This window comes from Papio anubis, chromosome 1, assembly GCF_008728515.1.
Source record: "Papio anubis isolate 15944 chromosome 1, Panubis1.0, whole genome shotgun sequence".
In the NCBI taxonomy this organism is placed as follows: Eukaryota; Metazoa; Chordata; class Mammalia; order Primates; family Cercopithecidae; genus Papio; species Papio anubis.
In genome coordinates this window covers 20,062,972-20,088,506 of record NC_044976.1, presented here as the reverse complement: position 1 = coordinate 20,088,506, position 25,535 = coordinate 20,062,972, and the positions used below count along the sequence as shown (strand labels likewise).

At 56.7% G+C, this 25,535-nt stretch overlaps 2 protein-coding genes across 8 annotated transcripts in view; both read left to right on the top strand.

Moving 5' to 3' along the window:
- The window catches only part of HSPG2 (heparan sulfate proteoglycan 2), a 115,833-nt gene that overhangs the window by 66,361 nt on the left and 23,937 nt on the right, over positions 1-25,535 (top strand). For 6 of the 7 annotated variants that reach the window (XM_021937073.2, XM_021937071.2, XM_021937069.2 and 3 more), the window contains 31 exons: positions 6,057-6,149; positions 6,502-6,582; positions 6,795-7,025; positions 7,655-7,768; positions 9,490-9,617; positions 9,762-9,848; positions 11,707-11,765; positions 11,941-12,108; positions 12,267-12,377; positions 14,410-14,510; positions 14,601-14,781; positions 15,886-16,011; positions 16,123-16,275; positions 16,352-16,494; positions 16,807-16,942; positions 17,025-17,179; positions 17,472-17,622; positions 18,387-18,538; positions 18,624-18,756; positions 19,223-19,368; positions 19,530-19,665; positions 19,759-19,910; positions 20,654-20,789; positions 20,960-21,111; positions 21,882-22,020; positions 22,119-22,270; positions 22,812-22,947; positions 23,064-23,215; positions 23,392-23,530; positions 24,671-24,822; positions 25,007-25,154. In XM_021937073.2, coding sequence (XP_021792765.2) covers positions 6,057-6,149; positions 6,502-6,582; positions 6,795-7,025; positions 7,655-7,768; positions 9,490-9,617; positions 9,762-9,848; positions 11,707-11,765; positions 11,941-12,108; positions 12,267-12,377; positions 14,410-14,510; positions 14,601-14,781; positions 15,886-16,011; positions 16,123-16,275; positions 16,352-16,494; positions 16,807-16,942; positions 17,025-17,179; positions 17,472-17,622; positions 18,387-18,538; positions 18,624-18,756; positions 19,223-19,368; positions 19,530-19,665; positions 19,759-19,910; positions 20,654-20,789; positions 20,960-21,111; positions 21,882-22,020; positions 22,119-22,270; positions 22,812-22,947; positions 23,064-23,215; positions 23,392-23,530; positions 24,671-24,822; positions 25,007-25,154 — 4,243 coding nt within the window. The remainder of the gene's footprint in view (positions 1-6,056; positions 6,150-6,501; positions 6,583-6,794; positions 7,026-7,654; positions 7,769-9,489; positions 9,618-9,761; positions 9,849-11,706; positions 11,766-11,940; positions 12,109-12,266; positions 12,378-14,409; positions 14,511-14,600; positions 14,782-15,885; positions 16,012-16,122; positions 16,276-16,351; positions 16,495-16,806; positions 16,943-17,024; positions 17,180-17,471; positions 17,623-18,386; positions 18,539-18,623; positions 18,757-19,222; positions 19,369-19,529; positions 19,666-19,758; positions 19,911-20,653; positions 20,790-20,959; positions 21,112-21,881; positions 22,021-22,118; positions 22,271-22,811; positions 22,948-23,063; positions 23,216-23,391; positions 23,531-24,670; positions 24,823-25,006; positions 25,155-25,535) is intronic. The other variant, XM_021937074.2, reaches the window with a different exon arrangement.
- LOC103882153 (serine/threonine-protein phosphatase 4 regulatory subunit 3-like) lies at positions 1,221-2,892 on the top strand. The gene is made up of 2 exons (XM_009201265.3): positions 1,221-1,707; positions 2,241-2,892. Exons 1-2 carry the CDS (start codon positions 1,546-1,548, stop codon positions 2,538-2,540), a joined length of 462 nt encoding a protein of 153 aa, XP_009199529.2. The 5' UTR covers positions 1,221-1,545; the 3' UTR covers positions 2,541-2,892.

Sequence of the window (25,535 nt, the reverse complement as noted above, 5' to 3'; positions counted from 1 at the left end):
CAACTTCACTCATCCGCGCTGCTGGCTCTGTACTTGTGTTGGACACAGTAATTCTCATCATAGGTCATGTGTGTTGAGCTCTCACTCTGTGCTAGGCAGCGTCCTTTACAAGTCACAAATCACAACTGTGTGAGCCAGGTCCTGCTACTGCCCCATTTCATAAATGAGGAAACTAAGGCAAGAGGGGCTCGGTACCTTACCCAAAGCCCCGCAGCTGGGAGGTGGGAATGCTGGAATCCAAACCCAGGTCAGAGGCTGCCCTTCAAATGCTCTGCTGAAGGCCAGAGCCCATGCCTGTAATCCCAGCACTTTGGAAGACAAGAGGCGGGAGGACCACTTGAGCTCAGGAGTTTGAGACCAGCCTGGGCAATGTGACGAAACCCCGTCTCTACAAAAAAATACAAAAAATTAGCTGGGCGTGTTGGTGCATGCCTGTAGTCCCAGCTAGTTAGGGAGGCTGAGGTGGGAGGATCACTGGTGCCCGGGAGGGGGAGGTTGCAGTGAGCCATAATTGCACCATTGTACTCCAGCCTGGGTGACAGAGTAAGACACTGTCTCAAAAAACAAACAAACAAATACTCTGCCAGTCAGAGGTGAACCTGTCTTTGCTACTCCAGAACAGGGTCTAGTGGGAAGGTGGTGATGGCGGTGGCGATGGTGTTGTGGGGGGCAGGGACTCAGGGCTGGGCTCTGGGACAGCCTGCCCAAATGTGTTCCTTGAGCAGCACAGGCATCTGGTCGCACCCAGGGCAAGTGGGTCTTGGCACAGGAGTCCACTGCTGGTCGAGGCCAGTGTTCCAGCAGATGTGCCCCCAGGCAAGGGGTGAGGGGGCCAGGGACACCTGGGAGGGGGCGCTCTGGGGTTGCCCCATCCCGGTTCCTTGGACAGAGCCAGGTACTCCGGGCTTCTCCCAGGGCTGGCTGCCTTCTGGTCCCTTCTCCCCTCTCCCTTCTGGGGTTCGCTATCTCTTGGCCTCTCTGCTGCTCTGTCCTGCAATTCTCAGACCTATCTCTGTCTCCTGTCCTGGCATTTCCCTGCACCCCATAGGGAGAGGCATACTTTGCGCGGATGCGCCGGGCTCACCAGGTAGGCCCAGGATGTGCGTGCTGTGAAGTTGGTGTAATGGGGTGTGGCGCCTTCTTGGGTGCTCCCAGCCCTGTGTGGGGAGATGCGCAGTGCCCAAGGCATTGGGGGTCTGCATGAACCCAGGCAGTGTCCCATGGCCCCAGGGTTGGAGTCAGGAGGGTGTGTGCCCCACCTTGCCTCACCTGCTGTGTTCTGGTCCTGGTGCCAACCGTCTGAAGTCAGAATGGCAACTGAGGTAGCAGGGAGACTAACCCGATGCTAATCCACGTGACTGTATCTAGCCCCCCCAGGTTCTCCTGGCCCTGCCTGTCAAGCAACCACTGTTAACCCTCTGTGTGCACGTGGGCAACCTGGAGTTAACCCCGGGGTGCCAGCCTGGAGAGGGGGGGCATGCGTCTTTCTTCCTAATTAGTGTGGGCCTTTCTAACTACCACGCCCATGGGTAGAGGACCCTGCCCATGGCTCCAGCTCCGGGACCTTGGGAGGTCTTAGCTGGCCTGCTCCCTCCATTTCATCAGAACCGCACGTCCCTCTCAGAGGAGCAGTTGCGGGCAGCCATGACAGCTGGGAGGATCCCAGGGCCCCCAGAGGGCAGGGACCAGGCACAGCAGGCATCACAGGTAACTGAGGACCTGGCTAGGACAGGTTGTAGGAGACCAAAGAGCTGAGTCCAGGCAGGCACCTGAGCAAAGACCCCAGCCTTCCTGGGCCATTTCCCCTATGCCAGGCCAGACCCCAGCCTGATGCCTGGTCTGCTCTGGTGTCATCCTTGGGAAACATTCCAGAACCATGAGTGGCTTGGGCGGGTGCCAGGGCACACACAGAGAGTCAGGCCGAGGAGCAACAACCCCCTCCAGATGCCCCTGGGGCTGCCTCCAGCACTTCTGCCCATCCCTTGCTGGGCACCCTTTGTAGGGCTTCTCCCATCAGTCACGGCCCATAGGCAGCCAAGCCCATCCCAGGATATCCCCGCCTGGCTCAGGAGGAACAAGAGGGCAGTGGGTACAAGGGCCAGAGTGCCAAGTATCAGCACTTGTGAGCTAACAGTGCATAGCGGGTGGCTGGCTGGGCCCGCAGGGAGGTAAAGCCTCACGGACGTCCTTTCTGTCCCTCTCTGCTCCCTTTCACCGCTCTTCGGCTCCTGGTCCCCCAGGTGGACGAGGCTCAGAGACGGATGGATGCTGAGATCTGGCAGCTTCTGTCCAGCTTTGCTGCCCACCCGCAACCCCCTCCCCAGGGGCTCTCTCCTCATCCGCAGCCTGCAGCTGCTCTGCGAGCAGCACCCCCTTCTTCCTCCTCCTCCTCCTCCTCCTCCTCCTCCACCTCTTCCTCAGCCTCTCTGTCTTTCCCACCAGGCTCTCAGGTATGTGCCAAGGTGCCCATCAAGGGATCCCCACCCACCATGCTTTCTAGACTTCAGTCATTTCTGAACCAACTTCACCAATTTCTGTGAACTACTTGGACTATTATTTCTTTCAAATTTTCCTTTAACTCAATCATATACCAACTCAGTTAGGCTGATTACTTGCTTTCAAATACATATGAAAGGAGCCACCCCATTGGAATTGTTCACTGATGTGCTGTGTAAACGTTGGGGTCCACAAGAGACCCACCAGATGGGAGGAGAGGCGGACCCAGGCCATGCCCAGAGACATCAGCTAGGGACCTGGGCCGGGATTGGAAAGAAAATTGTCCAAAGACCAGGGCCAGGACCTGCACTGTCAGGTGGGGGTGGGGGGCTGGCTCTGTCTCTGCCCTGCCACTGGGCCTCTCTCCCATGACGGTCCACCCCTGCCGGGACCACCTCCGCCCTCCCACCCCCACCCCCGCTCCCCTCGGCTCTCACCACCTGCCCTTCCCTCCTAGTTCTCTCTCTCCTACGAAGGCTTCTCTCTGCTCCCTGGAAGCCTCTATTACTGGCAGCTGCCCCGGGCCTTCCTGGGGGACAAGGTAACAAGGATTTGGGGGGATTATAGGGGTGTCATGGAATCCTAAAATATCAGAGGGCCCTTTGTCAAGGCCCTTTATGACACAAAGAGGGAGACCGAGGCCCACAGTGGGTAGAGACTTGCCTGGGACATTCAGGTCAAAGCACACAGCTGAGACTGAAGTCAGCCTGCCCGTGTCCTTCAGTGGGCCCTGACCCCTGACCCCTGGCCCCTGACCCCTGTCAGAGGAGCTGTCTCGCCTGGGAGGGTTCCTCTAGTGCCTTTTCTCTGGGCTTTCTTGACCTTGTGTCGAGACGCCTAGTTTTTGGTACTGCACTCAGTCATTCAAGAAGCATTAATTAAGTATTTACTGTGTGCTGCGTCATGTACAGGCAGAGCAGGCAGAGTGGGCCCTGCCCTCCCGTAGTCCATCCGATTATCATTCCTGTCACCATTGGTATCATTATTATCATCATGAGTGCTGGCATTGGCCTTAGATGAGTATTAATATTGCCTCCATTTTGTTCCAACAATTTCAAGTACCTCTTAAGAATACACATAACAGGCTGGGCGTGGTGGCTCACACCTGTAATCCCAGCACTTTGGAAGGCCGAGTCGGGTGGATCACGTGAGGTCTGAGACCAGCCTGGCCAACATGGTGAAACCCTGTCTCTACTGAAAAAACAACAATTAGCAGGGCATGGTGGCGGGCGCCTGTAATCTCAGCTACTTAGGGGGCTGAGGCTGTAGAATCGCTTGAACCTGGGAGGCGGAGGTTTCAGTGAGCCAAGATCGTGCCACTTCATTCCAGCCTGGGCAACAGAGCAAGACTCCATCTCAAAAAAAAAAAAAAAAAAATTCAGCTTCCTGGCTGGGCGCGGTGGCTCATGCCTATAATCGCAGCACTTTGGGAGACCGAGGCAGGTGGATCACCTGAGGTCAAGAGTTCGAGACCAGCCTGGCCAACATGGTGAAACCCTGTCTCTGCTAAAACTACAAAAACTAGCTGGGCGTGGTGGCGGGCGCCTGTAATCCCACTACTTGGGAGGCTGAAGTGGGAGAATTGCTTGAACCCGGGAGGTGGAGGTTACAGTGAGCTGAGATTGCGCCACTGTACTCCAGCCTGGGCAACAAGAGTGAAACTCCATCTTAACAAACAAACAAACAAAACAATAGGCATGACGTGTCACAAGGTACATTCAGAGAAGTGTGACAGGGAGGTTGAGGGGTGAGGATAAGAAGCGATCTGCCGGAGCTGAGGGTGGAGCTGGAGTACTGCAGGGTTATCAAGCGTGATGTGCGTTCTCAAGCTGTGCAGAGTGCATCACCGTTTGTGTCCTGTATTACTTAATCCTCATGATACCCTTCAAAGTCGGTATTACTTTTACTTCCGTTTCCATGTCAGGAAAGTAGGGCTCGGAGAGGTTAAGCGACTTGTCCAAGGCTGTATAGCCAGTAGAGCTAGAGTCTGAACCCAGGTCATTTAGACTGTGGAGTCTGCCCTTTTAATCACTATGCTGGATCTGGGCACAATGGCTCACACCTGTAATCCCAGCACTTTGGAGACTGAGGCTGGAGGATCGCTTCAGGCCAGGAGTTGAGACCAGTTTAAGCAACATAGCAAAATCCTGTCTCTAAAAAAATAAATAGGCCGGGCATGGTGGCTCATGCCTGTAATCCCAGCATTTTGGGAGGCTGAGGCAGGGCAATCACTTGAGTCAGCAGTTTGAGACCAGCCTGAGCAACATAGGGCGATCCCATCTCTATTTAAAGAAAAAAAAAAAATTGAAAAAATAAATAAATTCTTTTAAAAAAATCACTGTGCTTATACACACCCGCAACTTGCTAGAAAGTCAGTCCCAGAAACGGCTGTGAACTTGCTGGCATTCAAAGCAAACAGGAAACCAGTTCTTTTATGGTTATTTGGTTACACTCTAAAATTCCTTACCACGCCTTGAGCTCATGGAGAACATCCCTGGGGCCCTTGTAGCCCGGGGCCAGTGTGTAGTCAGTAGGTGTTTGATGAATGCTGGTTAGCTGAGTGAACACACAAACGAACAAAGGGGTAGACTTGATGCAGTTTGGTATTGAGATGAATGTCTGCCCTGGTGGCAGAGGAGAGAAAGGAAAGTCCGGCCTCAGCTGTCCGTGTGAAGGTCCCCTGCAGCAAGAGTAAGGACTCTCTGGTCATGAGCAACACAGTACCTAAGTCCAGTGGGCTTGTCTGCAACAAAGAATCTATTGGTTCATGCAACTGCGGAATCTAAGCATGTCTGGTATCAGGCATGGCCTTATCCAGGGGCTCATTAGGGCTTTATCTTGGTTCTCCAGCTTCTCATCTGACTGCAGAAGGGACTTTCTCTGGCCTGGTAGAAAGAGCAGAAGTACCCGGGTTACTTGTCTATTCCTGATGGGGTGGCGAAGGGCAGTGGTAGGTTATGCAGATTGACCAGGCCTGACTCATGTCTCCACTATAGAGGAGGAGGGGATCAGGGCCCTCAGACCACATGCTCTTCCTGTGCGGAGACAGTTGTTCTTTATAGAAAACCAGGGTTTAGCTTCTAGAAGGGAGGAACTGGATTCTGGGCAAACAGAAACCACCTGCCTAGGTGGCAAGGTTTCCGAGGGGCTGCCCTCAGCCTCACCCCCATGGCTGAGAACTTTTGAAGCTTCCGCAGCCTCCCCTTGGTGGTCATTGTCATTACCCTTGTCTGCCTTATGGGAAATTACTGTCAATGAAAGCAGACCTGGAGTTTGTTCACTGGCACCGTCAGGCAATGGGGAATAGAGAACCTTGCAGAGCGAAGAGGCTGCTCAGCATCATCACCACCATGTCTGGGGCTGCAGAGGAACTGAGAAATGTCCTGTTTCCCAGGCAGCCGTGGGCCATGCACCCTGACCTATTGGTTTGGGCAGGGAGGGAGTGAGGGAGTGTGGCACACTCACACCCCAAGGCCGCCAGATGCTCCATCCCTCACCTTTATGGTCCAACACTCACACCCCAAGGTCAGTCTGTGACCTCTGGACTTGCCTCTTTGCAGGTGGCGGCCTATGGTGGGAAGCTGCGATACACCCTCTCCTACACGGCAGGCCCACAGGGCAGCCCACTCTCTGACCCCGACGTGCAGATCACGGTGAGCATTTGGATGCCATGCTGGGTGGGCAGAAGGGCAGGATTGAAGCCCGGGGCACCCTCGGCATTTGTCCTTTGTCCTTTCCATCCAGCACTCAGTTTCCTGGCACAGGCTGGAAGAGTTAGGCCTGTGCCCCCACATCCCTGCCTGGTTGGACACGACCCAAGCAGAGGATCCTGCTGCTGGGAGAAGGGGGCAGTGGGCATGTGCCTGACTCCTTTGGGCACGTGAGCTTGGGAGAGCAGAGAGGTGGGAGATTGGGGGTTACAGAGAATCTAGGACTGGTGGAGGACACCCTGGCACCCCAGGGACCCCTCGGCTCCCCTTCCAATCCTGCTGGTGTTCTTCCCAGGGCAACAACATCATGCTAGTGGCCTCCCAGCCAGCGCTCCAGGGCACCGAGAGGAGGAGCTACGAGATCGTGTTGCGAGAGGTAAGGGGCACCTGACCACGCTGTGTCTCACCCCACCCCACCCTCCACCCTGACTCGGAGCCTGGCTTTGATGCCCACCCTGCCTCTCGATCCCCAACCTTCACCTCGCAGCCCTCAGTCAGTGCCTGCAAGGCAGGAGTTGGGGGGTGGTAACTGCAGGAGCAGCCCACAAAGCCCAGTGCCCCCGCCCACGTTGCCACCCCCCAACCCAGGAATTCTGGCGCCGTCCCGATGGGCAGCCAGCCACACGCGAGCACCTCCTGATGGCACTGGCTGACCTGGATGAGCTCCTGATCCGGGCCACATTCTCCTCCGTGCCGCTGGCGGCCAGCATCAGCGCAGTCAGCCTGGAGGTCGCCCAGCCCGGGCCCTCCAGCGGACCCCGGGCCCTCGAGGTGGAGGAGTGCCGCTGCCCCCCAGGCTACATCGGTCTGTCCTGCCAGGTAAGCGTGTGGCCGGCTCCACCACCTCTGCACGGGCACAGAGGCATCAGCAAGCAACTCAGCCAGCATCACCACAGCCTTGATTACCATCATAACTATAATGACCCCGGCATCTGGGCCCTGCATGTATTCCTCCCGACTGCCCTGAGATACGTATCATTATCCCCTTTAATGGGTAAAAAAATAGAGGTGCTGAGGGGCCAGTGTGTCCCGAGGGCACATGGCTAATGTGTGGCAGAAACTAATTTGAACCTGGGTGTGATTGACTCCAAAGCCTAGCATGTCCTAACCGCTGGGCAGTGCTACCTCAAGCGTGGGCCGCGCTCTCCGGAGGTTAAAACCCAGTTCATGCCCGTGAGGGGGCCCACCAGAGACAGGGAGCCAATTCAGAAACACAGATTACTCCAGCCCAAAGAACAGCACGGAGATGCCTCCAAGAGGTGAACAGTGTGGACTGGGAGAGGGCCGTGGGCAGGAGGACACACTGAGCAGAAGTGGGGAAGGAGGAGCGCCAGCCTGTGATGTACCAGCGTCACCCCTGGGAGGACGCTGGAGGGAGGGGTCCTGGGTCTGCTGGCTGTGGCTGGGGCGCATTGGGAACAGAGGCCGACCTTCCTCTCTGCCCCCAGGACTGCGCCGCCGGCTACACACGCACTGGGAGTGGACTCTACCTTGGCCACTGCGAGCTGTGTGAATGCAATGGTCACTCAGACCTGTGCCACCCGGAGACCGGGGCCTGCTCGGTGAGCCGCAAGCGAGGCCAGGACAGGGGGTCAGCTCAGCTGGGCCTGGGTGGGGGACCAGGGCTGGACAAGGCAGGCATCAATCCCGGGGATCAGGGTCATGGGGCATGGCCTGTGGTTCGAAGCACCTGGGTCAGCAGACCAGGTCACTGGGCATGGTGGGGTGGCCAGAGCTATGGAGTAACATCCTTCTGTGTAAAGAAAAAACTTTGGTTCCTTACTATTTTTCTCTTTTTCTTAAAAAAAAAAAATAAATTATCTAATAGAGATGAGGTCTCCCTTTGTTGTTCAGAAGGTCTTGAACTGCTGAGCTCAAGCAATCCACCTGCCTTGGCCTTCCAAAGTGCCGGGATTACAGGCGTGAGCCACCACACCTGGCCTTTTTACTTTTTTTTGAGACAGGGTCTCAGTCTCGTTCTGTTGCCCAGGCTGGAGTGCAGTGGCCTAATATTGGCTCATTGCAACCTCTGCCTCCTGGGTTCAAGTGATTCTCATGCCTCAGCCTCCCGAGTAGCTGAGACTACAGACATGAGCCACTGCGCCTGGCCTCATTACATATATTTTTTTATACCTGGACTTTTCAGAGTAGTGTGTATATAGCCCCCCAGGGTATGCGGTGAAGGGGCAGCTGGTTGACAGCCATAAGCTAAACTTGGAGCAAGGAACACCTTATGTTGGTACAACAAACATGAATCTCTTCGGAGGAGAATCTGTAACCCACATGTTTTTATGAGGATGCACATATTTTCTTTTACTTTTTTTTTTTGAGATGGAGTCTCGCTTTTGTCACCCAAGCTGGAGTGCAATGGCACAGTCTCGGCTCACTGCAATCTCTGCCTCCCCGGTTCAAGCGATTCTCCTGCCTCAGCCTCCCAAGTAGCTGGGATTACAGGCACCTACAACCATGCCTGGCGAATTTTTGTATTTTTAGTAGAGACGGGGTTTCACCATGTTGGCAGGCTAGTCTTGAACTCCTGACCTCAGGTGATCCACCCACCTCGACCTCCCAAAGGGCTGGGATTACAGGCGTGAGCCACTGTGCCCAGCTGATAATGCACATATTGTTAATGCTCTGCACCCAAATACCTGAGTGTATACCTTTCCTTTGCTATCACAGGTACTTACGGAGAAAATAGAATCACCATCACCCTTTTTGACAGCTATTTGAATGGATGTACTTTTTAATTTATCCAATTCCGTATTCGTGGATGTTTAGGTTTGTTTCCAGCTTTTTTTTTTTTTTTTTTTTTTCTGAGATGGAGTCTTGCTCTGTTGCCCAGGCTGGAGTGCAGTGGCACAATCTTGGCTCACTTCGACCTCCACGTCCTGGGTTCAAGCAACTCTCCTGCCTCAGCCTCCCGAGTAACTAGGACTACAGATGCACACCACCCCACCCAGCTAATTTTTGTATTTGTTAGTAGAGATGGAGTTTCACCATATTGGCCAGTTGGCCTTGAACTCCTGACCTCAGGTGATCCACCCGCCTCGGCCTCCCAGAGTGCTGGGATTACAGGTGTGAGCCACTGCTCCCGACCCATTTTGCTTTTTATAAACACAACAGAAATGAGTGTCCTTGTAATGAAATCTTTGTGCCCTTCCATGATTCTTTCTTTATGATGAGTTCACAAACTTGGAATTTCTAGATCAAGGGATTACAACCCCGAAAGGTTTCTGGTAGATTTGGCCTAACGGCTGGTGCCTGCCCCCCTTGTGCCCTGCAGCAATGCCAGCACAATGCTGCAGGGGAGTTCTGCGAGCTGTGTGCCCCTGGCTACTACGGAGATGCCACAGCCGGGACGCCTGAGGACTGCCAGCCCTGTGCCTGCCCACTGACCAACCCAGAGAACATGTGAGTGCCCTAGCTCAAGGCCCAAGGACACACTTCCACTGGGGAGTGAATGGAAGGTGCTGCATTGTCTTTTGGGGCAGAAGTGAAGGGAGCAAGATGGAGAGTGGGCTTCTCATGACCTGACCTTTGCCTCCCCAATTCCAGGTTCTCCCGCACCTGTGAGAGCCTGGGAGCCGGTGGGTACCGCTGCACAGCCTGCGAACCCGGCTACACTGGCCAGTACTGTGAGCAGTAAGTTTGTAAACAGAAGTGGGGGAAGGATGGAGGACAAATGGTGGACTCCCAAGTGAGAGCCTTAAAGGGTGTTGCTCAGAAAAGTCTTTTCCAGGATTATGCTCCTTCCCTGCCCCAAACCCTTCTAAGTTGCCCCATTGCCCTTGGGACAAGCCCAGCCTCCTTAGGCAGCTTTACTGTAGCAGCTTCATCCCACTTCTGACACCCAACTCTGTACTTTAGCTGGGCTTGACTTTTTAAATTATTTTTCTTTTTCTTTTTTTTAAACTGAGACAGGGTCTCACTGTGTTGCCTAGGCTGGTCTTCCTGGGCTCAAGCAGTCCTCCTACCTCAGCCTCTCAAAGTGCTAGGATTACAGGCGTAAGCCACCACGCCCAGCCACTTCTTGAATTCTTGATGTTCAGGCTTTGCATATGCTGTTCCCTCTGCAGGAACAGTCTTCACCCCTAAACCACCTCTTCCTGGCTAACTTCCACTTAGCCTTCAGACCCAGCTTCATTCAGTCATTCAGCAAATTTTTATCAAGCAGCTCCTGTGTACCATACTGTGTGCTGAGGTGTTGGAGATAATGGAGCAAACAGAACAGATTCCACCCCGGCCCTTACGGAGTCTGCCATCTAATAAGAGATCAGCCCTAATGGGAGATAAGACAGGAAAAAAGTAATTGTGCAAATGTATATTTACAAACCATAGGCTGGGTGCGGTGGCTCATGCCTCTAATCCCAGCACTTCGGGAGGCCGAGGCAGGCGGATCACAGGGTCAGGAGATCAAGACCATCCTGGCTAACACAGTGAAACTCCATCTCTACTAAAAACACAAAAAATTAGCCGGGCGTGGTGGTGGGCACCTGTAGTCCCAGCTACTCGGGAGGCTGAGGCAGGAGAATGGCATGAACCCGGGAGGCGGAGCTTACAGTGAGCTGAGATCGCACCACTGTACTCCAGCCTAGGTGACACAGCAAGACTCTGTCTCAAAAAAATAAATAAATAAATAAATAAAATTTTAAAAAACCATGATAAGTTATCTGAAAGAAGAGTACAGCCTGCTCTGAGGTAATACAAGAAGTCCGATCCTCTTGGAAGCCTCCCTGGCTCTCCAGGCTGGGCCAGTGCCCTCCTCTGCACCTGCACAGCCCTGATACGCTTCCTGCATTCTCATTTTCACATAGAATTTCCATGTTGGGTTCCCGGCTAGTAAGTTCCACAGACCAGGGACTTCATCATGTTCATCGTTATATTTCCAACAACACCTATAGCACATGCCTGGCATGCAGTCATTGCTTAATGGACGTTTGCTGGCCGGGCCCAGTGGCTCACGCCTATAATCCCAGCACTTTGGGAGGCCGAGACGGGCGGATCACGAGGCCAGGAGATCGAGACCATCCTGGCTAACATGGTGAAACCCCGTCTCTACTAAAAATACAAAAAATTAGCTGGGCGTGGTGGCGGGCACCTATAGTCCCAGCTAATCGGGAGGCTGAGGCAGGAGAATGGCGTGAACCCGGGAGGCACAGCTTGCAGTGAGCCAAGGTCACGCCACTGCACTCAAGCCTGGACGACAGAGCGAGACTGCATCTCAGAAAAAAAAAAAATGGATGTTTTCTGAATGAATTTCTCTGGAGAATAAAGACCTTACCTCCCTCATCACCCAGCCTGCTAACACTCCCTTACACTCCCCTTTCTCAGTTCACCAGCGCCCTGTGTTGGGACCTGTCTGGTCCCCAAAGTGCTTCCAGAGCTCTGAGCCCCCTCACCTGACATTGGGCAGCCTGCTGAGCTTCTGGCTCCCCAAGTCCAGCATGAGGCACTGGGGCCCTTGAGGCCTGACATTGCCGGTCCTTGTTCCCCCTTACAGGTGTGCCCCAGGTTACGTGGGTAACCCCAGCGTGCAAGGGGGCCGGTGCCTGCCAGAGAGTAAGTGGGACCATGGCCCAGGATGGGGACGATGGGCAAGGCAGGGAGCCCTGGGAATTTGGGGGATACTGGGTCTGGGGGACAGGGCTGAGGGTGGGGTACCCCAGCTTTTGGGAGAGCACAAATATCGAAGGCAATGTTGAAAGGCCCCTCCTGTCCCGGCCCCTACCCCCAGCAAACCAAGCCCCACTGGTGGTCGAGGTCCATCCTGCTCGAAGCGTAGTGCCCCAAGGTGGCTCCCACTCCCTGCGGTGCCAGGTCAGTGGGAGCCCACCCCACTACTTCTATTGGTCCCGTGAGGATGGGCGGCCTGTGCCCAGCAGCACCCAGCAGCGACATCAAGGTACCCATGGCCCTAGGCTCCTCAGCCCCAAGAGCCATCCCAGTGGGAGGGGAGGCAGGGGCCTGTCCCTGCCCTAGTGGGGTCCTGTCCTTGCGCATGGGGCTGGATGTGAGAAAGAGTGTATCTGCACCAACAAACTCCTTTCTCCTCCCCACCAGGCTCTGAGCTCCACTTCCCCAGCGTCCAGCCCTCGGACGCCGGGGTCTACATTTGCACCTGCCGTAATCTCCACCATGCCAATACCAGCCGGGCAGAGCTGCTGGTCACTGGTGAGTCCCTGCGCCCCGTGCAACCAAGACCGCCTGTGCTGGGCTGGGCTGCAGGCGGCAGATTCAGCAGATGGTACATTCACCTGCTGGGAGGGGGCAGTGGTGGCCTGGACAAGGTCAGCGGCCATGGAGATGAGGAGAGATGGCAGATTCAAGACTCATTTTAGAGGTAGGATCGGCAGGACTTGACTGGTCAGTGAAGCCAAAAGAAAAGGGTGGGCCGGGCACAGTAGCTCACGCCTGTAATCCCAGCACTTTGGGAGGCCGAGGTGGGCAGATCATGAGGTCAGGAGTTTGAAACCAGCCTGGCCAACATGGTAAAACCCCATCTCTAGTACAAATGAAAAAATTAACTGGTCATGGTGGTACACACGTATAATCCCAGCTACTTGGGAGCACTGAGGCAGGAGAATTATTGCTTCAACCCAGGAGGTGGAGGTTGCAGTGAGCCGAGATTGCGCCCCTGTACTCCAGCCTGGGCAACAGAGCAAGACTCTATCTTAAAATAATAATAATAATAATAATAATGATGATGCATCTCGGAGTCACCCTGCCCTGGCGTCCAGGGAGCTGCAGTATGTCTAGGCCAGCTCCTGTCAGTCACTGACTGAGATCTATTCTGGGAGCATCAAGTCCCCTGCATGTCTGTCCCACCCATAGGTGTGCACTGTGGGCTCCAGTGGCCTAAGAAAGCCCTCAATGCAAAGTGCAGTGGTTGGCGAAGTCAGGCAGGTGGGCACGGGGTGGGGCATGGCTAGGCCACCAGCAGCACAGGCTACAAACAGGTCAGAGAGAATCGCGAGCTTGCTTTGGACGTGTTAGAGTCTGAGATGTTTGGGAAGACATCTCATGGAGTCCACCAGGCAGGCATTTGGGTATGTGAGTCTGAACTCCGATAAGAGGCCCCAGCCAGAGAAATGAGTCTGGTTGCTGTTGGCACAGGGATGGTGTTCAAAGCTATGCGTCAGGATGAAGTCACCTAGGGAGAATGTGGCCCGAGGACAGGGCCCAAGCCCAGAGTCCCAAGGAGCTCCAGCATGAACATGTCAAATGGAAGAGGAAGGGCAGGAAGAGCCTGAGAGAGTGCGGCCATGAGGCAGGAGGAGATGGGGGGCATCATGGGAATCAGAGGGAAAAGGGCTTCCAGGGCAGCCTGTCCACTGGGAAGCAGATAAGGGCAGAGAAATAGCCCTTGGAGGTTGCGCTTTGACAAGAGCGGTTTTCAGTGGAGAGAAGGGATAGAAGCCAGATTGGAAGGAGGCGACGCATGGGTGGGAAGGTGGCGAGTGTGGACAACTCCTGCAAGAGTCTTGGCTCTGAAGGGAGGCCAGGAAATGGGTCATTGACCACGAGAGCATGAGGTCAAGGGGGAGTTTTCAGAAATGGGAAATCCTAGAATGCACTCTGGACTGAAGTGATCTCATGAGAAGAAGGAGACGCTGATGTCGCGAGAGCGAAGGAAGCGCTGGGGAGGGGTGGCACTCAGGCGCAGCGGTGGGACGGGGTGGGGGCAGGAGAAGGGGCCTGTCCTTCAGGGACCAGTACCTAGAGAGCCGGTGGGTTTGGGAGGCTGGGAAAAGTCCTAACTAGCCGTTTCTATTTTCCCAACAAGTGTGTGTCAGTACCACTAGCTAAGAAAGTGCAAGGGTGGTTGGAGAGGCTGGAGGAGATGGGAGGAGGTGTGAAATAGTTGTTTTCGGGGGATAGAAACTCAAACCAGATGGAGAAACCCAGTTGGAGTGAAGTGTGATGTGTCAGGAGCTTATTGTGGTGTGTGATCAGAAACTGGAGCCAAGTGGACTCATGGCGTGGTGTTCCCTAACCACATCCGTGGCCGCTCTGTGTGGGCAAGGGAGGGCGGGCATGGTGGGGTTCAGCCGGAATGGGGGACGGAGGCGCCAGGGAGTGGAATGAGAGTTAGGCTGGACCAGGAAGGAAGTGATGCCTAGAGGAGGTTATGGAGAAAGACACAGTGGCCACAGGACCAGGGCCTAGCCAGCACCGGCACACGGGGGGCTTCCCGTCCCTGCAGAGGCTCCAAGCAAGCCCATCACAGTGACAGTGGAGGAGCAGCGGAGCCAGAGCGTGCGCCCCGGAACCGATGTCACCTTCATCTGCACAGCCAAAAGCAAGGTGTGCAGGGCAGGGAGTGGGGATGAGGGAAGTCTATCTTCTGGGGCCTCTGAGCCCCACCCATGACCCCCTTTCGCCTTGCCCTGCTAGTCCCCAGCCTATACCCTGGTGTGGACCCGCCTGCACAACGGGAAGCTGCCCACCCGAGCCATGGATTTCAACGGCATCCTGACCATTCGCAATGTCCAGCTGAGCGATGCGGGCACCTATGTGTGCACCGGCTCCAACATGTTTGCCATGGACCAGGGCACAGCCACTCTACATGTGCAGGGTACACCTCCCATCTATACCTGATTCTCCCACCCCAGCTCTCCCCGCATGCCCACCGAGATTAGCACAGCATTTCTTCATTCAGCTGATATTTCTGAGCACTGCTGCACGCCTGGTCCTGGTCTAGGCTCTGCAGAAGCAGGGGAGAGAAGCATGTACAGTATCTCGGCCCTCCTGAAGTACAGGTTCTAGGCAGGGAGACCATAAGCATGGGAATAAATGAACAAGCAGATAACTACACATGGTGATGAGTGCCAGGCTAGGAATAACAGAGTGACGAGAAAGCAAGAAACGAGGTGGGAGAAGGCCAGGCGCGGTGGCTCACACCTGTAAGCCCAGCACTTTGGGAAGCTGAGGCAGGTGGATCACTGGAGGTCAGGAGTTCCAGACCAACCTGGCCAACATGGTGAAACCCTATCTCTACTAAAAATACAAAAACTAGCTGGGCGTGGTGGCAGGTGCCTTTAATCCCAGCTACTCAGGAGGCTGAGGCAGGAGAATCACTTGAACCGAGGAGGCAGAGGATGCAGTGAGCCGAGATTACACCACTGCACTCCATCCTGGGCAACAGAGCGAGAATCTGTCTCAGAAAAATAAAATGAAACAAGATGGGAGAGGCAGGTGCTACTCTAGACAGGGCAGTCAGGGAGGGCCTCTCTGAGGAGGTGACACCTAAGCTGAGACCTGAAGGAAAGGTAGGCATTGAGCGAGTTGGAGAGTTGGCAGAGTGTGCTTGGCAGAAGGAGCAGTACATGGCAAGGCCCTGAGGCAGGAGCGCATTGCTGAGTTTGAGGAACAGCAGAGACTGCGGGGCTGGGGCTGTGGGAGGGAGGACGGATGTGGGCAGAGTGGAGAGCATGAAGTATGTGGTGGATGACGGTAGGAATTTTGGATTTTATTCTAAAAGCAACAGGGAGTCATGGACAGGTGTCAAGGAGGGAGGCCACAAGGTCCTATTGACATTTCCAGAGCTCCCTCTGGCTCCTGTGTGCACAGACGGCCGTGGAGAGCTAGCCTGGAAGCAGAGAGAGCGGCAGCGAGGCTCTTGTGTGAGTCAGATGACACCCCCCACCCTGACTGCATGTTCCTTTTCCTCCCTCGTCAGCCTCGGGCACCTCGTCCGCCCCTGTGGTCTCCATCCACCCGCCACAGCTCACAGTGCAGCCCGGGCAACTGGCAGAGTTCCGCTGCAGCGCCACAGGGAGCCCCACGCCCACCCTCGAGTGGACAGGTGAGGCCGTGATGGGAATGACATTCAGGGCCTGACTCTCCTGGGTGTGGGAGGAGAGAGGCAGGACTCTGAGCAGGCTTGGTGGGTGCTGACCCCGCATCTGCTTGTCAGGGGGTCCTGGCGGCCAGCTCCCTGCAAAGGCACAAATCCGTGGTGGTATCCTGCGCCTGCCAGCCGTCGAGCCCACAGATCAGGCCCAGTACCTGTGCCGAGCCCACAGCAGCGCTGGGCAGCAGGTGGCCAGGGCTGTGCTCCACGTGCATGGTGAGAGGCCGGGCTCAGGGTGGGGGCCGGGAGTGTGCTCAGCCCAGGGCGTGTTCTCACAGCACTCTGTCTGCAGGGGGCAGTGGACCCAGAGTCCAAGTGAGCCCAGAGAGGACCCAGGTCCACGAAGGCCGCACCGTCAGGCTGTACTGCAGGGCTGCAGGCGTGCCCAGCGCCACCATCACCTGGAGGAAGGAAGGGGGCAGCCTCCCACCACAGGTGAGGAGATGGACCCACCCAGGAGGCCCACTGGCTCTGTAGAGAGTCCCAGCCACCCTTCCTCCCCCTCCACGCCCCACCCCACCTCCTCCTCTGTGGCTCCCTTCATCTCCAGGACGGTGGCCTCCTGCCCCTGCATCAGCAGGGAGCCCCTGGCGTCCTCCTGGCTGCCTGGCGTTTGTCCTCCTTCATGCCCCACTGGGCCCTAATATTGGCCCTGCACCTGCCTCTCCCTTTTATGCCCTGTCTGTCCCCCTGGCGAGCCGTTGCCCAGCCGCCTCTGGGGCAGCTGACCCTTCTCGTCCGTGGCAGGCCCGGTCGGAGCGCACAGACATCGCCACACTGCTCATCCCAGCCATCACGACTGCTGACGCCGGCTTCTACCTCTGTGTGGCCACCAGCCCCGCAGGCACCGCCCAGGCCCGGATCCAAGTGGTTGTCCTTTCAGGTGCGGGCCCTCTGGGAACGGAGGGGTGGGGAGGGCAAGCCAGGGCTCCCCTGGGGCCTGCTGACCCCTACTCTGTCCCCAGCCTCAGATGCCAGCCCACCACCAGTCAAGATTGAGTCCTCATCACCTTCCGTGACAGAAGGGCAGACGCTCGACCTCAACTGTGTGGTGGCAGGGTCGGCCCACGCCCAAGTCACCTGGTACAGGCGAGGGGGCAGCCTGCCTCCCCACACCCAGGTATGTGGGCCCTCCCCACACCTAGGTATGTGGGCCCTGAGCCTATGGCAGGGTACCAGGGTGCAGGGGCTGTGGCGGAGGCGGGGACCTGTACGCGGGCCGGGGGAGGCGGCACACTGTCCCACACGTTCCAATAGCAGAAGCCAGGCCTCATCTCCCACCCCGCCAGCTTCCAGCATGGGATGGCTCAGAGCAGAGCCAGTGAGAGTTTGAATGAATCACTGAGGCTGAGGGAGTGGTGACGACAGCCTCCATCCCTGTCCTCACATACCTCTGCCTCCTCCTGGCCCAGGTCCACGGCTCCCGACTGCGGCTCCCCCAGGTCTCACCAGCTGATTCTGGAGAATATGTGTGTCGCGTGGAGAATGGATCGGGCCCCAAGGAGGCCTCCATTACTGTCTCTGTCCTCCACGGCACCCATTCTGGCCCCAGCTACACCCCAGGTGAGGAGCCAGGTGCAGCTGGGCCATGGCTGAGCCCTAGGCGCTCCCAGGGAAGATGCCGGTGGCTTCTTCAGTGGCACCAGGACAGAAGGGTCGTTCCAGGCAGGCTTTGACCCTTCAGTGCCTGCTCAGAGAGAGGAGGGGGCTAAATGGATGGGAGGGGGTCTAAGGCTGGTCCAGCTTACCTGGGCTCGCTGTGAGGGACTGTTTCAGAATTTGACAGGAAGCAGCAGTGTCCGGGTTGAACACTAAGCGGGGAACTGGCTGACCTGGTTCAAATCCCAGATCTGTCCCTTAGCAGCCTTGAGCTAGCTTTTACCTTTTGGGGCCTCAGATTCATCTATGAAATGGAGCAGTTACCACCCACCTGCTTGGTCATGGTGTGGTTTAAAGGAGACGGTGTCTGTGCAAAGTACTTGTGAGCACACAGAAGACGCCCTGTAGAAGGGAGGTGTCTCATTGTCATCTGCATCCTGGGGCGCAGCCTGTGTAGTAAAGCTTGCTGGTTCCCTACAGACCAGAGAAGCTCATCATCAAGAAGTCATGGTTGGGTCAGTGGGGCTCCAGCTTGTGGTTAGAGGTTGGGGAGGGAAGAAGCCGTACTCAACTGGCCATGTGGAGGCAGAAGGGTGTGGCCCTAGTCCCAGAAAGGCTACCTGTCGGCCGTCCCCACTAGGGCCTGGTCACAGCCCAGAGCCCTCTGCCCCAGGGCTACAGGTTACAGCCCAAGAGTCCAGGCCTCTGAGCAGCCCCTCTGTGTCCAGGGCCCGGCAGCACCCAGCCCATCCGCATCGAGCCCTCCTCCTCACACGTGGCTGAAGGGCAGACCCTGGATCTGAACTGCGTGGTACCTGGGCAGGCCCACGCCCAGGTCACATGGCACAAGCGTGGGGGCAGCCTCCCTGCCCGGCACCAGGTATGGCAGCCCCCGGAACCACCTTGCTGGAGGGGCTGGATGGGACTGTTCCGACCCCCTCCGAACCCACCCCATTTGCACACAGACCCACGGCTCGCTGCTGCGGCTGCACCAGGTGACCCCGGCCGACTCAGGCGAGTACGTGTGCCGTGTGGTGGGCACCTCCGGCCCCCTGGAGGCCTCAGTCCTGGTCACCATCGAGGCCTCTGTCATCCCTGGTGAGTGACTCCCAGTGATGTGGAAGGCTGGAGGAGGCAGACAGCCCTCCAGGGTGGTGAGATCCCAGTGACCCCTGTTGCCGACAGGGCAGGAGGCCCACACTGGAGCTGGCTGCAGGGCCCTGCCCAGGCAGACCCCACCCGTCAGAGTAACCACTGCCTTCCCATCACACTTCGCTTTGGCCACATGACTCCTCAGGCGTCCCTTCCCACCTCCTCTTCCTCTCTCCAAGCCTCCACTACCCTCATCTCTCTCACTTCTTCACTCCCCTCTGCAAGGTGTGGTCCATGCCCTGGTCCTCCCTTTGGGATTGCTGAGCTGAGGGCATCAAGCCCAGGCCCCCAGGTGCCTGAAAACCTGGACCTGGCCTTGGAACTCTGGGCTGAGCTAGCTGCAGGGTGGGCGACCCCTGCCCTCTCATCTCAGGAGCATCTACGACTCTCACTCCCATCTCCACTGCCGCAGGACGCGTCCCACCTGTCAGGATCGAGTCTTCATCCTCCACAGTGGCCGAGGGGCAGACTCTGGATCTGAGCTGTGTGGTAGCAGGGCAGGCCCATGCCCAGGTCACATGGTACAAGCGTGGGGGCAGCCTCCCTGCCCGGCACCAGGTACAGGGCACCAGGAATGTGGGATGGGGCCATGGATAGTGGATTGTAGGGTCCTGGCCCCTAGCTGAGGGGCCAGCCCTTCCTAGATCAGGGAGAAGGGGTGGGGCATCTGCTTGCCTCCAGGAAGCCCCACTCTCACACTTCTCTCCACGGCTGCCCAGGTTCGTGGCTCCCGCCTGTACATCTTCCAGGCCTCTCCTGCCGATGCGGGACAGTACGTCTGCCGGGCCAGCAACGGCATGGAGGCCTCCATCACGGTCACAGTAACTGGGACCCAGGGGGCCAACTTAGCCTACCGTGAGTGGGGCCACTAGGCTGGGCTGGGATGCAGAGAACAGGCTGGGTCAGCTTCAGAGAACAGGAGTGACCGGTGACCATCTTATCCCTCAGCTGCCGGCAGCACCCAGCCCGTCCGCATCGAGCCCTCCTCCTCACAGGTGGCTGAAGGGCAGACCCTGGATCTGAACTGCGTGGTGCCTGGGCAGTCCCATGCCCAGGTCACATGGCACAAGCGTGGGGGCAGCCTCCCTGTCCGGCACCAGGTATAGGACTGGAGGACAGACAGGCCACGAAGAGGAAGCAGGGTCCCTGGGTGGCGGAGGTTATTGGGGGGAGGGCTAGAGGCTCCCCTCAGATCGGGAAGCCCTGGACCCCATTGCAGAGATGTATAGTGCAGTGGTTAGAACCCAGAATCGGGACTGACCAACCTGGGTGTGAATTCTGGCCCCACCACTTAGCTTGTGACCTCGGACAAATTACTTAACCTCTCTGTGCTATAGTTTCAGGGCCTATAAAATGGTAAGAATAGTATGTACTTTACAGAATTATCTTAAATATTTATATATATGCAAAATCCTCAGAGCTTAGGCTCACAGAAAGTACTCTAAGCTGTTAATATTACTATAATACCATTAGCTATTGTTGTTACTGTAATTTGTAGAATTTAGGATACCACTGATTGCAAGATCCACTCTGATTTTATGTACCTCTAAGAAAAAGCTTCCATTTGTAAGGTTATTCATTTTAGATGCATCTTGATTTTAGAGGTATTGAAATGTGTGTCTAGAATTGATGAGATGTGGTATGAGTATGTACCCAGCTCACTGGGGCTCCTGGGGTCGACCACCCGGCTCCTGGACAAGAGTCCCCCTTCCCCATGTGAAGGACAGGGAAAGTGATCCAGAGCTGGTGGCCAGGTCTTAGGGGTCAGAGTGAGGCAGGATTGCAGGTTATAGGAGCAGGGGTGTCCTGAGGACTCTCTCTGACTCACCCCCATTCTGACCAGACCCACGGCTCCCTGCTGAGACTCTACCAAGTGTCCCCCGCCGACTCAGGCGAGTACGTGTGCCGAGTGGCAGGCAGCTCCGTGCCTCTAGAGGCCTCCGTCCTGGTCACCATTGAGCCTGCGGGCTCAGTGCCTGGTGAGTAGCTCTCAGGGAGGGCAGGGCTGGAGGCCCAAGGTGGGAGGTTCCCCACTCTTGCAATGGCAGGATCAGGAGGCCAAGCCACAGACTGCACCTGCCGTGAGACCAGGAGCCCCATCTCATCTCACCTCCCAGCCAGCTATTGACCCTTTGCCCTCTGTCCCCAGCACTTGGGGTCACCCCCACAGTCCGGATCGAGTCATCATCTTCGCATGTGGCTGAAGGGCAGACCCTGGATCTGAACTGCCTCGTTGCCGGTCAGGCCCATGCCCAGGTTACATGGCACAAGCGTGGGGGCAGCCTCCCGGCCCGGCACCAGGTAGGAGGCAGGAGCTAAGGAAGCCTGAAGGACCCTGTAGCTGCAGTACAAGAGCATAGGCTTGACCGGGCGCAGTGGCTCACGCCTGTAATCCCAGCACTTTGGGAGGCCAAGGTGGGAGGATCACGAGGTCAGGAGTTCGAGACCAGCCTGTCGGACATAATGAAACCCCCATCTCTACTAAAAAGACACAAATTAGCCGGGCGTAGTGGTACGTGCCTATAATCGCAGCTTCTCAGGAGGCTGAGGCAGGAGAATCGCTTGAACTCAGGAGGCGGAGGTTTCAGTGAGCCAAGGTTGTGCCATTGCACTCCAGCATGGGCGACAGAGCAAGACTCCGTCTCAAAAAAAAAAAGACCATAGGCTTTGAACTCAGGCACATTCAAGTTCAGACACTGTTCCGCCACTTGCATGCTGTGTGACTTTAGGCCAGTCACCTGTCACTTGATTCCCTGACCCTCAGTGTCCTCGTCTGCCAAATGGGCTCATGCTGCCTACCTCATCTCCCCTGTAGCATGTCAACAAACACTGGTCCCCACTTTTCTCTGGTGCCGAGTCTCAGGCGTCCCTGGCATGGGTGAGGTGGGAGGCTAGACCCAGTCCTGACACTGGGGCGGGAGATAGGAAGGCACAAGGTAGTTTCCCCTGGAAGAGCTTCCATCAAGTTGCAGCTGGCTGGGCTGGGAGTGGCACCCGGGAAGGGAACAGGAGCTTGGTGTGAGCCACAGTGACCGGTTCTGAGCCTGCCTTCTCCCTCCTGACCCTCCTAGGTGCATGGCTCGAGGCTACGGCTGCTCCAGGTGACCCCAGCTGACTCAGGGGAATACGTGTGTCGTGTGGTTGGCAGCTCGGGCACCCAGGAAGCCTCGGTCCTTGTCACCATCCAGCAGCGCCTTAGCGGCTCCCACTGTGAGTGTCTAGGGGGTCACGCAAATGGTAGAGGGCTGGGGGGCCCCCACTGCAGCCTCAGCAGCTCCCACACCCTGCCTTCCATCTTGCCCTCCCAGCCCAGGGCGTGGCATACCCCGTCCGCATCGAGTCCTCCTCAGCCTCCCTGGCCAATGGACACACCCTGGACCTCAACTGCCTGGTTGCCAGCCAGGCTCCCCATACCATCACCTGGTATAAGCGTGGAGGCAGCTTACCCAGCCGGCACCAGGTACAGGGCCAGCAGGTGGGGAGGGCAAAAGCAGGGCACACCAGCCCCCAGTGGGAAGAGAGGGAACTCTCAGAACCTCACTCTGTGCTCATTCAGTCATTCAACAAACATTGAGTATCCTTGCTGGATGGATCCTAGACTGGTGCTGAGAATACAGAAATAAGGCTCACTGACCTCAGGGAGATCCACTTAGGCGCCAAATCTCACTGAAAAGCTGCTCCGGGCCATGTCCTGTGCCTGGCACTGAAGATTCTGGATGGAATGAGACAGTTGCCTGCTCTCAGGCAGCTCGCAGGCCGTGGGAGCCCCAGCAGGATACTCGGTCAACCCTGCGGAGGGCCTTAACAGGCTTTCTGGAGGGGTGACGAAAGGCTAGTCCACCCCAGCCCAGAGACAGGCCATGTGCTATGCTGGGAGCTTCAGGAAGGCCACTGAGGAGGCAAGGCAGGGGGGCTCCCAGAGTCCAGGGGGCAGTGGCAGCAGTGCCCAAGACGTAGAGGTGCTGCCCACACCTACACCTCCTGCCACCTGCTTCCTGCAGATCGTGGGCTCCCGGCTGCGGATCCCTCAGGTGACTCCGGCGGACTCGGGCGAGTATGTGTGTCATGTCAGTAACGGTGCAGGCTCTCGGGAGACCTCGCTTATCGTCACCATCCAGGGCAGCGGCTCCTCCCACGGTGAGAGCAGAGAGGGCGGGGGTCAAGACAAGTGGTACAGGGGGTGGCAGAGAGGTCCCCGGTGCCATCACTGTTACCTCACTCTGGCGGCGTGGTCCACACCCCTCTGTCCCCAGTGCCCAGTGTCTCCCCACCAATCAGGATCGAGTCCTCTTCCTCTATGGTGGTAGAAGGGCAGACCTTGGATCTGAACTGTGTGGTCGCCAGGCAGCCCCAGGCTATCATCACATGGTACAAGCGTGGAGGCAGCCTTCCCTCCCGACACCAGGTACAAAGTGGAGCCACGGCAGCAGGGGTGGAACCCTGGTCTCCTGGGGTGAGCAGAGCAGGCTCCCTGTCTCATGGACTGGGCCCTGGGTAGACAGACAGCAGCCTCGACAGGCTGAGCAGGAAGGCCTGAGCCCTCCACTCCCTCTTCCTCTCCTTCCCCATCCGCACGCCCAGACCCATGGCTCCCACCTGCGGTTGCACCAAATGTCTGTGGCTGACTCGGGCGAGTATGTGTGCCGGGCCAACAACAACATTGATGCCCTGGAGGCCTCCATCGTGATCTCCGTCTCCCCTAGAGCTGGCAGCCCCTCCGGTGAGTCTGCCCAGGAAAGGGACAAGGGATGCAGGCAACAGTGTTCCCTGGGGAGGAAGGAACTTTCGAGTCAGAGTCCTCAGACCTGGTGGTACTCAGGCAAGGGCCAGTGAAAAGTGTGGGTTCAAAGGCTGGGCGCGGTGGCTCATGCCTGAAATCCCAGCACTTTGGGAGGCTAAGGTGGGTGGATCGCTTGAGCCTAGGAGCCCTGGACAACATGGTAAAATCCATCTCTACTAAAAATACAAAAATTAGTCCGGCGTTGTTACCTCTAGTCCCAGCTACTTCGGAGGCTGAAGTGGGAGACTTGCTTGAGCCCAGGAGGTTGAGGCTGCAGTGAGCTGTGATTCACTGTGCTCCAGCCTAGGCAACAGGAGTGAAAAAAAACCCTGGGTTCAAATCCTGCTTGTACCACTAAGGGACTTAAAGAGTTACCTTCCCCTCTCAGCCTCAGTTTCCACCAGTGAAATGGGGGCATTGACTTTTCCAACCTCTCAGAAGTACACTGTTGAATACAGTGGCTACGGCTACCCCATTTCTAACATTTCAAGTTCTCAATAGCCACATGTGGCTTGCAGCCACTGTCTTGGCCTGTGCAAACATTTCCATCATGGCAGGAAGTTTATGGACTTTGTGAGGGTTAAGTGAGTTAGTGCATTTAATGTGCTTAGAGCAGTGCCTGGCATGCCATAAGTGCTTTCTAAATGTTGACTATTATTATTTTTTTTTTTTTTTTTTTGAGAGGGAGTCTCTCTCTGTCACCCAGGCTGGAATGCAGTGGCGCAGTCTCAACTCACTGCAACTTCCGCTTTCCAGGTTAAAGCGTTTCTCCTGTGTCAGCCTCCCGAGTAGCTGGGACTCCAGGCACATGCCACCATGCCCCACTAATTTTTGTATTTTTAGTAGAGACAGGGTTTCACCATATTGGTCAGGCTGGTCTCAAACTCCTGACCTCAGGTCATCCACCCACCTTGGCCTCCCAGAGTGCTGGGATTACAGGCATGAACCACCATGCCCAGCCAAGTGTTAACTATTATTATTACTCTGGGGGGGTGAGATTTTCCATGGCAGAGGGTCCCACCAACCCTGTTCCCAAATCTGACAATGGCTGAGCTGACTCACTGGTCTCTGTTCCCCCAGCCCCTGGCAGTTCCATGCCCATCAGGATTGAGTCATCATCCTCACACGTGGCCGAAGGGCAGACCCTGGATCTGAACTGCGTGGTCCCCGGGCAGGCCCATGCCCAGGTCACTTGGCACAAGCGTGGGGGCAGCCTCCCCAGTCACCATCAGGTACGCAGCCGGCAGGAAATGGTGGGAGGGCCGCTGGATGTGGGGGCCCTGGCTAGCTCTGCTAGGAGGGAGACGAGGAGCCCCTGTGGGGTGCAGTACCCACCTGTGTCAGACCCTGGCCCCAGGCTTTCAGAGATTCCAGACTGGCACCTGACTCTGTTCCTCTGTCCTGTCCCCTGTTCAGGCCCACGGCTCACGACTGCGGCTGCACCAGGTGTCCCCGGCCGACTCGGGTGAATACGTGTGCCGGGTGATGGGCAGCTCTGGCCCCCTGGAGGCCTCAGTCCTGGTCACCATTGAAGCCTCTGGCTCAAGTGCTGTCCACGTCCCCGGTGAGGGTCCCTGCGGCGGGACTGGGAGGACAGAGGAGGGAGGAAGGGACAGAGAGCCAGTGGGCAGAACTGGGAGAAGGAAACACTTTCTAGCACTTGGCGAGAACGGCCGCTCTGATTCCAGACTCTACCTCCCGCCGCCCACATGGTCCCAGGACCGAGGAGCCAGTGTAAGCGGAGTGGCTCCTATCCCTCTCCACAGCTTGCGAGCACAGGCTTTGGAGTCTGGCATCTGTGCATGAGTCCTGGCTCCTCTGGCCACACTTGGAGATGTGGCACAAGGGACTTCAGCTTTCCACGTGTCACTGTCCCTTATCTGTAAAGAAGGGGTAGTAGCGCTCTTGTATTCTACTATCTAATTACAGAGTTCCCAAAAGCCTG

Bases quoted from the DNA above. Each gene is read 5' to 3' on its own strand.
- LOC103882153 (XM_009201265.3), top strand. From the start codon at position 1,546: ATGGCTCCAGCTCCGGGACCTTGGGAGGTCTTAGCTGGCCTGCTCCCT. The intron at 1,708-2,240 runs GTAACTGAGGAC...CTGGTCCCCCAG, and splicing joins AGGCACAGCAGGCATCACAG to GTGGACGAGGCTCAGAGACG.